Source organism: Crocuta crocuta, unplaced genomic scaffold (genome assembly GCF_008692635.1).
Source record: "Crocuta crocuta isolate KB4526 unplaced genomic scaffold, BGI_CrCroc_1.0 scaffold405, whole genome shotgun sequence".
In the NCBI taxonomy this organism is placed as follows: Eukaryota; Metazoa; Chordata; class Mammalia; order Carnivora; family Hyaenidae; genus Crocuta; species Crocuta crocuta.
The window spans coordinates 371,352-387,435 of record NW_027531506.1 but is presented as its reverse complement, the minus strand read 5'-3'; the positions used below and the strand labels follow the sequence as shown (position 1 = coordinate 387,435).

The following is a 16,084-nucleotide window of genomic DNA, read 5'->3' as shown; positions in this document are numbered from 1 at the left end:
TTACTTAAAAAATTAATATAGATTATAAAGTTGAGAATGATCAATTCTTTATGAAGGGGGTACAGTGTTATATGATGTGATGCTAATAACTATAAAATCATAGAGTAGTAGTATTAACTTGGAAAGAAACAAAAGATATTTACTACCATCCTGTTAGTTTTCTTCATGAAGCAAGAGACAGTATGCATGGGTACTTATGAGAGTCAGCAAACGTTAGAGATAGCTCACGCATAAAATTTGGTTCTGATAACAACTCCCTTGTATGAGATATTTAATTCAGATAAAACTTTTAAAGTATGTCTTACACATAGGAAACACTTAATAAGTTGTGGCTACTGTTATATTGGGTGAAAAATCCAGGTCTAATCTAACATAGACTCAACACCAAAGTGTGACTGTCAGGGACAAGAGTTTATCTAATCTCTAGCGAGAGCCTCAGTGGCACCTGGAACAGTGCTTTCCCAAGTGGAGCCAATCAATCATATATGGAATGGATGTTCTCTCTGGTCTAGTTTCCATTATAACTATTACTCTGTTGTACACATATAAAATCTTGTACTCCTAGAAAATCATTAGAATCAAAATCAACAGTTTTGTTACTTCATTAGAATATGCTTCTGCTCATAATTTGATTTTTTGCCTGACTAAAATATTTATTTATAAATATATTTCCCAAAATATATTTTAACAACACCAAATCCTACCTGTGAAAGAAGAGTGATTTCCCAAGAACACCATGGATAGAAGAACCTAAAGAGTTTATAGCAGAGTTGCCATACACGCCCCAATTCCCTATGGTTTAATTAATTTAGCAGAAAAATCACTCAGACTATTTACAGCCACTGTATAACTCTTTTGAAAATCCTAGGTAAGCTCATTGAGGACATGATTTGGGCCCATTCCCCAGTATCACAGGGAATCAAATCTCCTGAGAACCATAAAGCAATGGGAATTTCTTCTTTTATTTTAAATTATGCTTGAATGTCCTACGGTTTTTTGACTGGGGGAATAATAGGTTCTCTTGTCTATAACCTGTCAAGTAGAATGGTGTCTGTTAACAAAGTTTTGGAGTCTGGAATGCCATTAGAAGTTCAATTAACTTAGGTTGATCTTGACTCATTATTTACTCATTCTAAGCCTTGTGCTTTATCTCATTACTGGGAATAATACTCCACAGCTATTATGTACTATGGGAATGTTATGGATATACACATAATGTAGATGTGCTGGGGGTTCTCTCTTTGTCACCCTCTCCCACCCGGACCCACTGCCTTTTCTTCTCTACCTTCCTTTGTCCCCCTGGAGTTTAGCCCTTATGGATCACGTCAATAGAGCTCCTTTGGTGTTCAGTTTCAGTTGAGTTTGGCCACTGGGAAGAACCAGCAGGAAGTCAGGGGAGGGAGAAAGAGAAAAATAACACAGTGCATTTCTCATTCTCTCCCAGATTCACAACAAAGGTGCTAGAGTGGCTGCATCTTTCCAAGTCAGACTCCCGCTGAGCTGCATGTATATGTTGGGAAAGAAAGTGGTCATGACTTGCTTCCTGCTTCTTGCCCTCCTTGGGTCTGGTGATTGTAGTCACTGCCTGGTCGCTTCAGAACAAGGGGTGGACAATGTTTTCTGCAGTTAGCCTCCAGATGTTTCTTCAACTTTCATGACTGATCTCTATAATTTTGCCTGTATTCTTTTCTTTAAATTCACTTCACGTAAGCAATCTGAGTGAAACGCTGTTTTATGCCATATCCCTAACACAGGCCAGAGCAACACACAGTAGTTATTCAATAATGTTGCAGGGGAAGTAGTAGCACAAATACCAATTATGGTAATAATGATTATTCATTTTGTTAAAGATTTGGGCTATACCTGGGTTTAGAAGATTCTGGTCTGGAGCTTAAAAGGACACCACTTGTGGATCCTGACTCAACTGAGAACTACACATATGCATCAGATACTAACATTACTAGCATTATTCAAGTAGATTTGGATTTGATAACGTGGCTTAGGCTTGTTTTTCTGTTCCTTTCCTCCGAATTGAAGTCACCCAGGCACAGTAGCACATAGGCATAGGTCTCTTGCTCTCCTTCCCTTACCAAAGCCATGACCACTCAGCACATCTGATTGAGATGAGACATGATCATGAATCACATAGAGAATAGGATACCTTGTATTGTTGGCCAGGCAGCAGCAAGGATCCTTTGCATAATCCCCCCAATCTGTACTCACCCTACTTAGATACGCATGTGGAGGATGTAGTGAATGGAGTCCAAAATGTCCTTTAAAACTTTGTCCCCCAGAGTCATTTAGAAACCTCTGTCTCATCCCTTGTTACCATAATAGCCATGCCCTTTCATCTCTTTATGCATTCCAAAAGCCTCTCCGTCATCCCTGACTAGGCTCTCTTATTCTCACTCTTTACCAGAGCCAAATATCATTTCCATGACAAACATTGCATTTTTAAAACATTTCTACTCTTTGTTTCGATGATGTAAAAAATCCGTTTCTTTCATAAAACGTATTTAATTAATACTATATTGTCTCAGGCAGTAGGTAAGGCTCAAACAGATGTTTTCTCAAAAGATACTTTCCCCACCTCCACAGAACTGAGTTTGAACTCCTTCCTCCATGTGTCCTTAGCAATCTGCCCTCATGTTTGTCTAACACTCTGCTAAATCGCCTGCCATATCTCTTTCACCACCACTACCTTGTAAACCCCTACGGGCAAGAATTGTGATCTCGGCAGGTAGCACAGGTCCTAGGATATGATCATTTACAAATAGATACTTGGTGAATAACTTAAGAAGTGTGCAATGTGTACTTAAGCCTATGAATATGAATACACAACCTTCACTTATCTCCTCTCTGGTAACTTCATCAGCATACTTCTGTCTCCCTCAGAAATGAATTCTGTAGGGAGATGAAGTGGTTTAAGTGGTTAATTTGTTTAAGAAACCAAAAGACAAAAATCAGAACAGGGGTAATTAATTATAGGTGATAAGCATGGAATATTTACTGTGTGCTGGGTATCAGGCTTACCAATATACACACATTAGTTAAGTTATTCCTTAAATAATTTCATGGGTTGTTAATACTATTAGCATTATTTTACAGATGGGAATCTGAAGCAAAGAGAGATTAAGTAACTTTCCCTAGTAAATGCAAATAAATTGTGAGGCTGGGATTAAAACAAGCCAACTATAGTCCTTGATATCATATTATTAAGCAAGGAAATGTGACAAGCTCACACCATGCTATACCTTCTCCAAGATTATTGGCATCCATCCATTCATTCATCCATTCATCCACAGGGTTAAAAACATTCAGGAAAAGCCTTCTATTTATCATTGTACTCTCAATGTAGAGAGTATAAGAGAAAGTCAAAAGATTTGTGTCCTTAAAGAGTTTCTGCTTCATGGTGGAAGGGATGAGGCAGGCATATGTAAAGTTTCACCATCAGGTGTTGATTTGTTAAGAATTCCAGAAGATCAGGGCACTTGGGTGACTCAGTTGGTTCAGTGGCCAGGTCACAACATCACGGTTCATAGGTTCGAACCCCACGTCAGGCTCTGTGCTGACAGTTCAGAGCGTGGGGACTGTTTCAGATTCTGTGTGTGTGTGTCTCTCTCTCAAAAATAAACATTAAAAATTTTAAGAAAAAAAAGAATCCCTGATTATCATGTTAGCAAGTAGCATAGATTAAAGCTTGCACTCAAATAGCCATAATCCAAAGGGTATAACAATAGTGTATTAGAAAATACAAATTTATTGAGAACCATCTATATCAAGGTTTGGGGAATATGCCAGCTTTAAAATAATCAGCAAAAGCAGACATGGGCTTTGCCCTTTGGGGCTGACAGTAGGCAAGTAAGATAGTCATGAATCAAAGTTATTTAGAAAACACAATTTAACTCATGTTTGGAAAAAGGGAAANTTATAACGTATATCTAAGTATGTGTATTCACAATAAAATATGAAACTCAGTAATTTAAATGACTTAGGGCCTGAAAGTAAAGAAGGTAAAAACATATATGATAAGCATCAACCAACCCAAAACAATGAATATACTGCTGGTAGTATATGAATATCAATCAAAGAAAACCACTTTTAGATTTTAATCATCCAAAGTAGGGATAAAAAATTTAAAAATGATAAAAGGAATAAAACTAGTTCTTTACTGGACATGAGCAAATAATATAGGGAAAATTACAAAGAGAAATAAACAAAACCACAAACATCTCTCTCAGTTTTTATATATGAAGCAATCAAACATATGTAAGGATATGGAAGATTAAAAAAAAAAAAAACTAGATTGACCTGGACTTCAGAGAGCTATGCTTTGCCCAGCCAATTTATTCTGAGAGGAATTTCACAAAATTGAAATTTTTGTTTCAAAACTTTCAAAACTTGTAGTTTCAGGAGAAAATGCCAATGATGAGCAGTAGAGTGCCATGAAATGGATGGAAATACAAATTCTCCAGGAGACAATGGACAACCTATAATTCCTGAAGAGGAAAAATCATAACACCCTACTTTTGTTGCTATTTTCTCTGTGAACTCTTAAATCAGGATATGGTACATTCAGACTTGGGAAATGGACTAGTTTGGACAAGTAAGGAAAGAAGACCAATGCATGCATACTGATAACAAATTGAAGCATATGTTAAGCCATAGTAAGGAAGATCTATGATGACAAGTACCAGAATACAAGAGTGGACATAGACCTAGTATCAACTATGAATAACTTTTTTCTTGCTCTTCTCATAGCCATCAGCATTGGCTCAATGACATTGGTATCCTGTGCCTTCTGAGAAAATAACAAACTCTGGAGACAATAAACTATTTCTATACATTTTAATGGTATCTTCTGTCAGAGATCTTTCAAGAAAATTCTCTAATGTACAAGCTTTCAGATGAGAGGTGACAAAACTATCATTATAAAAATAGTTTGCATTGATGAAGGAATTGACAGATTGGTCCCACAATACAGAGCCAAGAAACAAACTGATAAAAACATGAAAACTTTATACATGAAAGAATTTATTTAAAATCTTTAAAAAAATTTTTTTTAAGTTTAGGGGCGCCTGGGTGGCTCACTAGGCTAACTGTCAGACTTCAGCTCAGGTCATGATCTCATGGTTTGTGAGTTCAAGCCCCNCCACTCATGCTTTGTCTCTCTCTGTCTCTCAAAAATGAATAAACATTAAAAATTTTTAAATAAAAAAAGATAAATTTTAAAAAATAAGTTCATTTATTTATTTTGAGAAAGACAGAGACATGAGTGGGGGAGGGGGCAATGAGAGGGAGAAAGAGAATCCCAAGCAGGCTCTGGGATGTCAGCACAGAGCCTGATGGGGAGCCAGAACACCTGATACTGTAAGATCATGACCTGAACCAAAACCAAGAGGTGGACACTTAACCGAGTCACCCAGACACCCTTTACTAAAATCTTAATAAGAACCATATGGAAAATTTAAAAGATGGAAAATGAATTATTTTTGTAAAAAATCAGAGTAATAATTGTATCGCAACATTTGTAATACCAGGAAAAATACAGGCTTAAATACATAAAAGTAAAACTTTAAATAATTGAAAGAAAATAGAATATTTTTATAATAAGAAAGAATTGTTTAGACAAGACATACAAAGCACAACCATAAAGAGAAGATTAACATTTGAACCTAAAACGAAAAACTTCTATACCACCAAATATATCATGAACAAAAGTGAGATACAAGCTACAAACAGGTTGAAGTCTTTGCATTGCATATATCATTAAAAGTTTGGTATCTAGTGCAGAATATATAAGGAGCTATTGCAAATGTACAAAATAAGGNCAACTCAGAGCCTGGAGACTGCTTCAGATTCTGTATCTTCCTCTCTCTGCCCTACCCCACTCACATTTTGTCTCTCTCTCTCTCTTTCCCAAAAATGAATAAACATTAAAAAATTTTTAAAAAGAAAATAGACATACAACTGAAAGACAACTTTTCTATTAGCATCAAAGCACTTAAAAACACTTTGCTTCACTAGTAATGACAACACAAGAGCTTAATAAACAAGATATTATTATCCATTTTACACCCATCAGATGGGAAAACATCTGGAAAGCCTGACAGTATACAGTAATTGAGAGAATATGAAGTAAAGACCAATCTCACACACTGTTGGCAGGAGAGCACTTGGTAGAGCAATTTAGCAATATCTACTAAATGTAAAGATACTCTTTTCTTATGACCCAGAAGTTAACCTCCAGGGAAGAACTCTTGAACTGGTCCACACTCAGAATTTCAGAGTAAAATGTTTTGCTAGATTTTTGTATTATCAAGGTACAGGAAAAATGTATTCCCCCATCAATAATAGAATGGTTAGATAGATTGTGGCATATTTATATACTGATGTAGACTATATCAAAGACAGTTCATGCTCCATGAATCAATATGGAGGAATCTAAGATTTAGTGAAAATAGAAAACTCACAGAAGGATAGAGTGACTTCATCTGTAGCAAGTTTTAAGTCTCCCAAAATAATATTATAGAATTTTATGGATACAGGAACATCAGCAAACATTAGAACTCTACATAGGAATAAGAAACATTAAGTTCACGAGAGAGTTGAGTGCAGGAAATGGAGAGAGGAATGGAATCAGGCAGGCAGGGCTTAATTTGAGACTATCTGAGTATGTGAAATATTTGAAGCAAAACGCACACATGTGAAGCCTTAATAATGATTAGTTCACTTGCACAGGCAGGCTTTCCCTCAGTTTCTATTTTTTAAAGTATGTTGAAATAGTTCGTGATTAAAAAAAATACAAGCGAAACCACAAAACCAGTTTAATGATGAGGGTAGATATTGATTTTTAAAAAATCTTCCAAGGAAAATCTGCCATTCCATCCATAAGCCTTATGACTAAGGATTCCACTATATCAGTATTATCATTCTAAATATTGTTTAGAGTAATAAACTGAGATACACAAAATCTTCTTTCTTATATGTCTTTTGTAAAGAAAAAAGAAATAAAATCTCTCACCTACTATATTTGTGAAGTTTCTGGATATTAGTTTCAAAATTATTAAGCACTATAAAAATCAAACAGATGGGCATTGACACAAAATAATTTGGTACTTCTGTCTTTTATAACTTTGAATCACTATGAGTATTATAGATGGAATCTTCTGTTATTTATTGAATTTATAGAGCAATAATAATGCCTTCCAGTTTTGGACTTGAATTTCTAAGAGTTTTTTTTAACCTACTGAAACAGAATTACAAATACTAGCAAATAATTTGACACTTTCAAGATCCAGATGTGGACAATAAAAGACAAAAAGCCAATGACAGAAGGTGATTTGTTAATTTTAAATGCTCATTAATTGGTGAGATAATGAGATATATTACATACCTGTGACCAAAATGTCTATTTAAAAAGTGATTTCTTTTGGACAACTTTCCTGATTGCTCGTTTAACATCTTTGTTCCGCAGGCTATAGATCAAAGGGTTTAACATAGGGCTCACAAAGATATAAAAAACTGCTACAATTTTCCCCTGTTCTACAGATGCCTCAGAAGGGGGTCTCAGGTGCATGCAGAAGAGAGTCCCGTAAAAGATGGTGACAGCCGTCAGGTGGGATCCACAGGTGGAAAAGGCCTTGCGCCTCCCCTCCGCAGACCGGATGCGCAGAACGGTCGTGAAGATGAAAATGTAGGAGATCAGAATGATAGCAAGAGAGCAGGTGAGATTGAAACCAGCCACCACGAACATGGCAGTTTCTTTGACATAAGTGTCTGAACAGGCAAGGACTAGAAGAGGGGGGTCCGCACAGTAAAAGTGGTTGATTTCATTGGGTCCGCAGAAGGAGAGGCGAAGCATCAGGATGGTCTGTGCCAGGCCATTGGCAAAGCCGTAGATGTATGGGGTAGCCACGAGAGAGAGGCAGACGCATCTGGACATCTTGCTGCCATACAACAAGGGTTTGCAGATGGCCACGTAGCGGTCATAAGCCATCACCGCCAGCATGTAATAATCCGTGATCACCAGGGCGATGAAAAAGTGGAACTGTAGAAGGCAGCCAAGGAAGGAAATGGCTTTTCTCTTGGATAAGAAATGAACCAGCATCTGTGGAGCGACACTGGTGGCATAACAGAGATCCACAAAGGAGAGGTGGCTGAGGAAGAAGTACATGGGCGTGTGAAGCTTTGAGTCACTTCTGATTAACAAAATCATGCTCACGTTGCCAACGACTGTGATAAGGTAGATGAGTAGGAAAATCGCAAAAAGGACAGGCTGCAGCTCGGCTCGATCTGTCAGTCCCAAGAGGATAAACTCAGCCACTGCTGTGTAGTTTGTCGGTAACATTGTGTGTCCTGGGCTTCAAATGAGAACTGCAGGAAAGCAAGTAGAAATGCTTGTCTTTTTATCACACATCGGTTACCCCATCATGTCATCTGATAGTTTTTCTCTGAAACGTGTAAGTTTCATGTGGCATAAAGGAATAGCCTAGTTAGCCCGCAATTGACATCTTAAACATCTAAATTAGTAGAGAGCTCCTTTGATAAAGGCAGTCATATTCTAAATGCTTTTCTTCAAGTCTCTTCATGTTGAGAAGACTTTATCTTCTTGGCAAGATATACTACATTTGTTCACTTACAGTTTCCTTAAACTTGGCTGTTTTCAGACATTGCAATCCATTGTTTCTCAATATATATTTGCTGTGGTATCTAAATCATCATCTGTTTTGTTGTTGTTGTTGTTGTTGTTGTTGTTGTTTTGCAGCTAGAGGGAATGATGCATATCCCTGTAGAACTAGCTTTTTTCCTCCTGCCCCCTGAACTCAAGATCTCTTCAAGCAGTTTGTTCCTTCATGCTACATGTAGGACTCAGCCTAAGATCTCCTTTTCTTTGTGTATTATAGTCAATTATCAGGGCCAGAAATTGGTTCATGAGGCACAAAAGTCAATCATGTTTTTGATATTGAAAAAGATACATGTACAGTATACAAACGATATGTGTAAGATATACAGATACTTATATATCTGTGATATCAAGTGTTCACTGGGTGAGAGATTAGAGAAAGCAATAGTATTAAAAGCCTCCCTAGTATGGGGAGGAGACATTAATAAAATGTTGTTAATAAACATATCCATGCACTATAATAATTTAATGGTAATTCTACCTTCTTTTAACTCTCCTATAAAATTAAAAAAATAATGTAACATAAGGGGCGCCTGGATGGCTCAGTCGGTTAAGCGTCCGACTTCAGCTCAGGTCATGAGCTCACAGTTCGTAGGTTCGAGCCCCACATCAGGCTCTGTGCTGACAGCTCAGAGCCTGGAGCTTGTTTCAGATTCTGTGTCTCCCTCTCTCTCTGACCCTCCCCTGCTCACGCTGTCTCTATCTCTGTCTCAAAAATAAATAAAAAAATTTTTAAACTATTTTAAAAATTATGTAACATAAATTCTATTTAGGTTTTTTAATACATTAAACTATTTTAGTGGAATAATAATCATAGTAATCATACAACTGAGACAAGACTTAAGTTATCTCAAGTGCATCTCTCTGCATTTCTGCATTTATGTATGGTACCTTTATGTACCATAAATACCATCTTGGAAAAACCAATAGCCTCCTTCAGTAACAAACACACAGGTATAGCAATGTTATACTCTCTTGCTAATAGCTACGAGGCCAAAAATGAACAGGAATCATTTCATAAGGCACTTTGTAAATGCCTTTCCAATACTCTTGCTCATTGCATTATCCCACTCTGCACATGTGGACTTTGGTCATATTGACCAGGGTAATAAAATCCAAGACAAATCACCTAAGTCAATGTAATCATAATTATTTTGTGTGTTTCTAAGTTTGTAAAATTTGAGTAACTATTATAATAGACAAACACTCTTTGGTGCAGGGATGGTGTTTTTAATAAATACATATTTACTAATATATAAATCAAGCATCAAAATAATTAATATCTCTGTTTCTGTGGGTTAATGGTGCAATGTAAACTTGAACATTTCAGGTTATTTAACTGAATATTGTATGAAAATAACTTTAAAGAAATAGAACACCACATCCTACATGATTTGAGCAAAGAAAACTTGGAATGAAGTATTTGTAGAGAGACAGAAGTAGCTCTGGGGCACCTGAGGCTCTGTGCCCTTGACATTCACCTTCACTCTGAGATTCTGCCATGTAGATTTATGCTGGCACTACCTATTCATCCAAAGAGTCTAGAAGGTTGATGTTTATTTTAAGAAGGATGATGTCTCCTGCTGTGTGGTCATAATTCAGTCTGAAGTGGGAAAAAGTTTAGGAAGTATCTTCGTGAAATGCATTTTGATTAACTTTAATATGGATTATAAAACTAGGAGGGGCTGTTTTTCTATGAAGGGGTATAGAGCATCATTCAATAGGATGCTTGTAATTATAAAGGGTAGCAGTTCTAACTTGGAAGGAACCAGAATGATATTTAATACCACTCCCTAACTTTTTTCATGAAGTAAGAGACAGTATACTGGGTTAGATTTTGAGAGTCATGAGGGTGACAGATACTGGGAGTCTGCAGCCAGACCACCTGGCGGGAAAGCCACATCCTCCAATTCCTAGCCATGGAGCATGACCAAGTTATTTATCTCTCTGTGTCTAATTTTTCTCATGTATAAAATTTGGTTCAAGCGCCCACATACAAGGGATTTAAATCAGTGGAAAAGCTTTTAAAATATATCTGACATGAAGGAAACACTTAATAAGTTGTAGCTACTGTTATATTGGGTGAAAAATCCAGGTCTAGTCTAACATGAGACTCAACATCAAAGTGTGACTTTCAGGGACAAGAGTTTATCTAATCTGCAACGAGAGCCTCAGTGGTACCTGGAACAGTTCGTTCCCAAATGGAGCCAATCAATCATTATATATGGAATGGATGTTCTCTCTAGTCTGGTAACTGTTACTCTGTTGTATGTATATGAATGCTTGTACTCTTAGAAAATCATTAAATCTATATCAACAGTTTTGCTAACTCATCAGAATATGTTTCAGCCCATGATTTGATTTTTTGTTGACTGAAATACTTATCTCTACATTCCAATATATTTTAACAACACCAAATCCTACCTGTAAGAGAAGAGTGCTTTCTCAAGGACAGCATGAATAGAAGATTATACGCTGCTATAGGTTTATAAACCATTTAGTTTCTTCTATCCAGAAGAGTTTACAACAGAATTATCATACAGGCACCAAGTCCCTATGGTTTAATTATCTCTAGCAGCAATTCATTCAGATTATATACAGTCACTAACTCATTCTTTTACAAATCCTAACCAAGCTCATTTAGGACCTGATTTTTGCCCATTCCCCAATATCGACAGGGAATCAAATCTCCTGAGAATCATAAAGCAATGGGATTCCTTATTTATTTTAAATCATTCTTGAATGTCTTACTGTTTTTTGACTGGGGGAATAATAGTTTCTCTTGTCTACAACCTGTCAGGTAGAATGGTGCCTGGTAAACAGAGAAAGTTTTGGAGTCTGGAATGCCATTAGAAGTTCAATTAACTTAGGTTGATCTTGACTCATTATTTACTCATTCTAAGCCTTGTGCTTTATCTCATTACTGGGAATAATACTCCACAGCTATTATGTACTATGGGAATGTTATGGATATACACATAATGTAGATGTGCTGGGGGTTCTCTCTTTGTCACCCTCTCCCACCCGGACCCACTGCCTTTTCTTCTCTACCTTCCTTTGTCCCCCTGGAGTTTAGCCCTTATGGATCACGTCAATAGAGCTCCTTTGGTGTTCAGTTTCAGTTGAGTTTGGCCACTGGGAAGAACCAGCAAGAAGTCAGGGGAGGGAGAAAGAGAAAAATAACTCAGTGTATTTCTCATTCTCTCCCAGATTCACAACAAAGGTGCTAGAGTGGCTGCATCTTTCCAAGTCAGACTCCCGCTGAGCAGTGTGTTGGGAGAGAAAGTGGCCATGACTTGCTTCCTGCTTCTTGCCCTCCTTGGGTCTGGTGATTATAGTCATTGCTTGGTCACTTCATAACATGGGGTGGACACCGCTTTCTGCAGTTAGCCTCCAGATGTTTCTTCAACATCCTTGATCGATCTCTGTAACTTTGCCTGTATTCTGTGTCCTTTCTTTAAGTTATCTTCAGCTAAACAATGTGAGTGAAATGCTGTTTTATGCCATATCCCTAACCCAGGTCAGAAGAGCACACAGTAGTTATTCAATAATGTTGCAGGGGAAGTAGTAGCACAAACACCAATTATAGTAATAATGATGATTCATTTTGTTAAAGTTTTGGGCTATATCTGGGTTTAGAAGATTCTGGCCTGAAGCTTAAAAGAACCATTGAGGTACCCTCCTTCTGGATCCTGACTCAACTGAGGACTGCTACACATAGGAGTCAGATATTATCATTACTAGCATTACTGCAGGTAGACATGAATTTGGCAATGCAGCTTAGTCTTTCTTTTCTGTTCTTTTCCTCTGAATTAAAGTCACATGACCAGTCAGCACATCTGATTGAGATGAGACATGTTCATGAATCATATAGAGAATAGAATGCCTTGTATTCTTGGCCAGGCAGCAGCAAGGATCTTTTCCATAATCTTGCCAATCTGTACTCACCCTACTTAGAGAAGCATGTGGGGGAATGTAGTGAAAGTAATCCAAAATGTCCTTTAAATCCTGTCCACCAAAGTCACTTAAAAAGTCTGCCTCAATCCTTGTTACCATAATTGGCATCCTCTTTCATCTCCTTATGCATTCCAGAAGTCTCTGTTATCAATGATTACATGTTGTCATCCCCATTCCCTCCAAATATTATCTCCTTGACTTTGGAATAGCCTGAGTCAAAATTTCCTAAATGAGAAGAAGAAGGAAGGGAAAAAGAAGGGAAAAGGAATTGTAATTGTAGGAATCCATAAAAACTTCCAAGAGGTTTGTAATGTTGTTTTCAAACTATTGGGAGATCGTTTTTCTTAAAATAATATGTAATGTTTAAAATTCATTTCTTTATTTTTTTAAATTTTTAATGTTTTATATATTTCTGAGAGAGAGAGACAGCATGACCAGGAGAGAGTCAGAGAGAGAGACACAGAATCTGAAAGAAGCTCCAGGCTCTGAGCTGGCTGTCAGCACAGAGCCCGACACGAGGCTCGAACCTACTAACCTACTAACCTGTGAATCTACTAACTATAACATTAAATAATTATAATGTTATATTAGAACTTTGACCCATCTCAACAAACCAACTAGACAGAAAAGCATTTTCAGAATGACAAAGAATATATATAGAGTTTCTTGTTGCCTTTCTTTTTTTTAACTGGCAGGATTTTTACCCACTTGAGAAATAAAGTTCTTTTATTTACTCTTTGCATGTTCATGGTAACTGTTATATAAATATTTTGCATGTTTTTAATATTTTCGGAAGGAAATTTAATGACAAAATACATATCTTTAATTGTCATATTACCTGAATCCTTATGTCAAGACATAATTACATAACATGTGGACTTGTGAAGTCTGACTTTCTTTTAGAAAGCACCTTTGGACTTAAAGCCATCAAAATGTCAGTAACTCTTTGGTTGATCTTTCCCTTTAGGTAAATACCCAGTTCTTCATATTTTCATTATGTTTCCCTTTTTATGACTTATGAGGCCTCTTATTACTGGTAAAGAGAGGCTTTGATCTGCACCCATTATGTTGGTGCTTCTTTTCAGCCTTCTTTGCCCTCCGATCTGCATGGTAGCTCTGTTGTCCTCTACCAGGACCAGGGCATCTTGCAGTCCTTAATGTCTCTTGGTTGGACACAGCCTGCTAATCTTCCCTGCTGACCCAAGTGTACCTTGGCTCTTCAAGGTATTACAGACCCTCCTGGACCTTAGATCTGCTCCTTTGATTCTTGCAAACGTGGCCTGGGAATGCTGCTGTGTAGTACTCAGCCTCACTGATGCAACACATCTCAGGTTCACAGCGTTATGATTTTTTCACATTCCCCTACAAGAGGATGCAGAAAATTTGGAAATTTGGGCACAGTCCATACACCATGGAAACCAAAGAAACTGTTGGAATATTAAGTCAAGTCCAAGGAGCAACTGTTTAAGTAAGCTGAGCCCAAAGTCTCCTTTACCTGACATGTTGATTCAGGGTCAAAGCCCACAGCAAGGAAAGTCAGTCTCAGAATTATCTCCTGAGGCCCTAAATCTTCTTCTCCTCCTCTTTTTCTTCCTCTTCCTCCTTCTTTTTCTCCTCCTCCTCCTCCTTCTTCTTCTATTTTTTCTTCTTCTTATTCTCCTCCTCCTCCTCCTCCTCCTCCTCCTCCTCCTTCTTCTTCTACAGACTAATTCATTAATATGTCCATTCAAAAGGGCCAGGCTTTGGGTTTTTTACTTTGTTTCTGTTATAATCTACATTTTTATGTCAAGCACTAATAATAGATGGACTTCAGATGAGGAAAATTTAGCTCAATCATATAAAAGATAAAATATTATTTTTGTTATTCATAATGGTATTATTATGAACCTGGCTCAGAAGTACTAGGAATTTACTCTGATTTCAAATTCTAATGTAAATAAGGTTCAGAGAGGAAATGTTTATATAAGTTAGTATGTGTCAGAAATCATAAACTAAACATACCATTATATAAATGATCCATGCCAACAAGTCTACTTGAACTAGTTTCATTCAAACTAACCTTTCAATTAGATCTCTACTTGAAATTTAATTCACAAGAAGCAATGATCTTATGAGGTAAACTGCTATTTACATGGAAGGTCACTAAGTCAAAACCCTCTCCCTAGCATTACTGTTTAGGTATTCATTCAGTACCTCTTCTCTAAAGATCAACTGTGCACCCAAAATGTTGTGTAGATCTCTTTAAGAGATATCAACTGAAATTGACATTAATCATGTCCTCAGAGCACTGACAATATTGTAAAAGAAATAGAAAGTTTACAAAAGGAGGGAAATACAACAAGAGAGATAGAGAAAATCACCAATGGCATTCACAATGGGAAACAACCATTCCGGCTGAGGATACAATGAGCAGAGTCAGGACAAGGACCTTTTCATTATAAAGAATGCAATACTTTTTAACTACCCTAGAAGGAATCTCAGTATCAAAATTGGTACTATGTGTTCTTGCGTTTAATGAAAGATAATGCATTCATCTAATGATCAACCCATAAATTAGGATCCGATCCATTAAGGAGTGACTTTTGTAAAGACCTCCAGAGGGAATCCTGATGATGTCCCATAAGGACATTTCCTGACGAATGCTTCAGGGATGAATCATCCAGAGTTAGACATCCAGGAATAAATCGTCCTACTCTCGGGACCTTCCAGGAGGCTAGGAAATCACAATCCCTCCACAGGTAAGTCTGAAAATCAAGAACTCCTAATATTGTTTGATTTCTTACTAGTTTCTCTTTTGGACATAAAATTGAATTGGTAGTGATTATAAGAATTGACACATTAAGACAAAACCATAGGCAGGCAGACTCCGACTCTTTCAGACAAAGACAGCAGGTGTCTTATAATGTATTAGGAGGTCAGACCTTGGAACCATCTTGAAATAGGTTACAGATTCATTTCATAATACAACTAAGATTTAAAATAGGGTTACATGTTGAGCTTCTGCCAGTTCTTGGAATTCAAAAAGTCCATATATCACGCTTCCCTTTTAACATTTCCTCCTCCAAGAATAGAGCTAGGAATTCGCACAAGAAACTGTACTTTCACTCCATATACCTTTAAAGATTTAATATACTTTTTATTAAGAGAGAATTTTAAAAGGATTTGAGTAAATGAGTATAAGGTTAAGGGTGAGGAAAAAAACATAAATGTGAACATCTCCCCTTATTCATTTGAGGGAGCTTCTCATAGATTTACCCAATTCAAGTTTGCACTGAATTACAATGGCATTGCTGTAACCAAAATGATCAAAATAGATTTACACTGTTTTGTTCAAGGGAAATATACTTTTCTTTACTGTAATATATATATATATATTACATATACATATACATTACATATATAATATATTACATACATATAATATATTATATGTATATATAT

The 16,084-nt window shown here is 36.8% G+C and overlaps 1 protein-coding gene across 1 annotated transcript; it reads right to left on the bottom strand.

Moving 5' to 3' along the window:
- Positions 1-7,411: 7,411 nt before the first annotated feature.
- Positions 7,412-8,350, bottom strand: LOC144238519 (olfactory receptor 5M5-like). The gene has a single exon (XM_077772319.1). The coding sequence runs from the start codon at positions 8,348-8,350 to the stop codon at positions 7,412-7,414; it is 939 nt and encodes a 312-aa protein (XP_077628445.1).
- Between the last annotated feature and the right edge of the window lie 7,734 nt (positions 8,351-16,084).

What these genes read in the sequence shown, in the direction of transcription:
- LOC144238519 (XM_077772319.1), bottom strand. Translation starts at nt 8,350, where the DNA reads ATGTTACCGACAAACTACACAGCAGTGGCTGAGTTTATCCTCTTGGGA.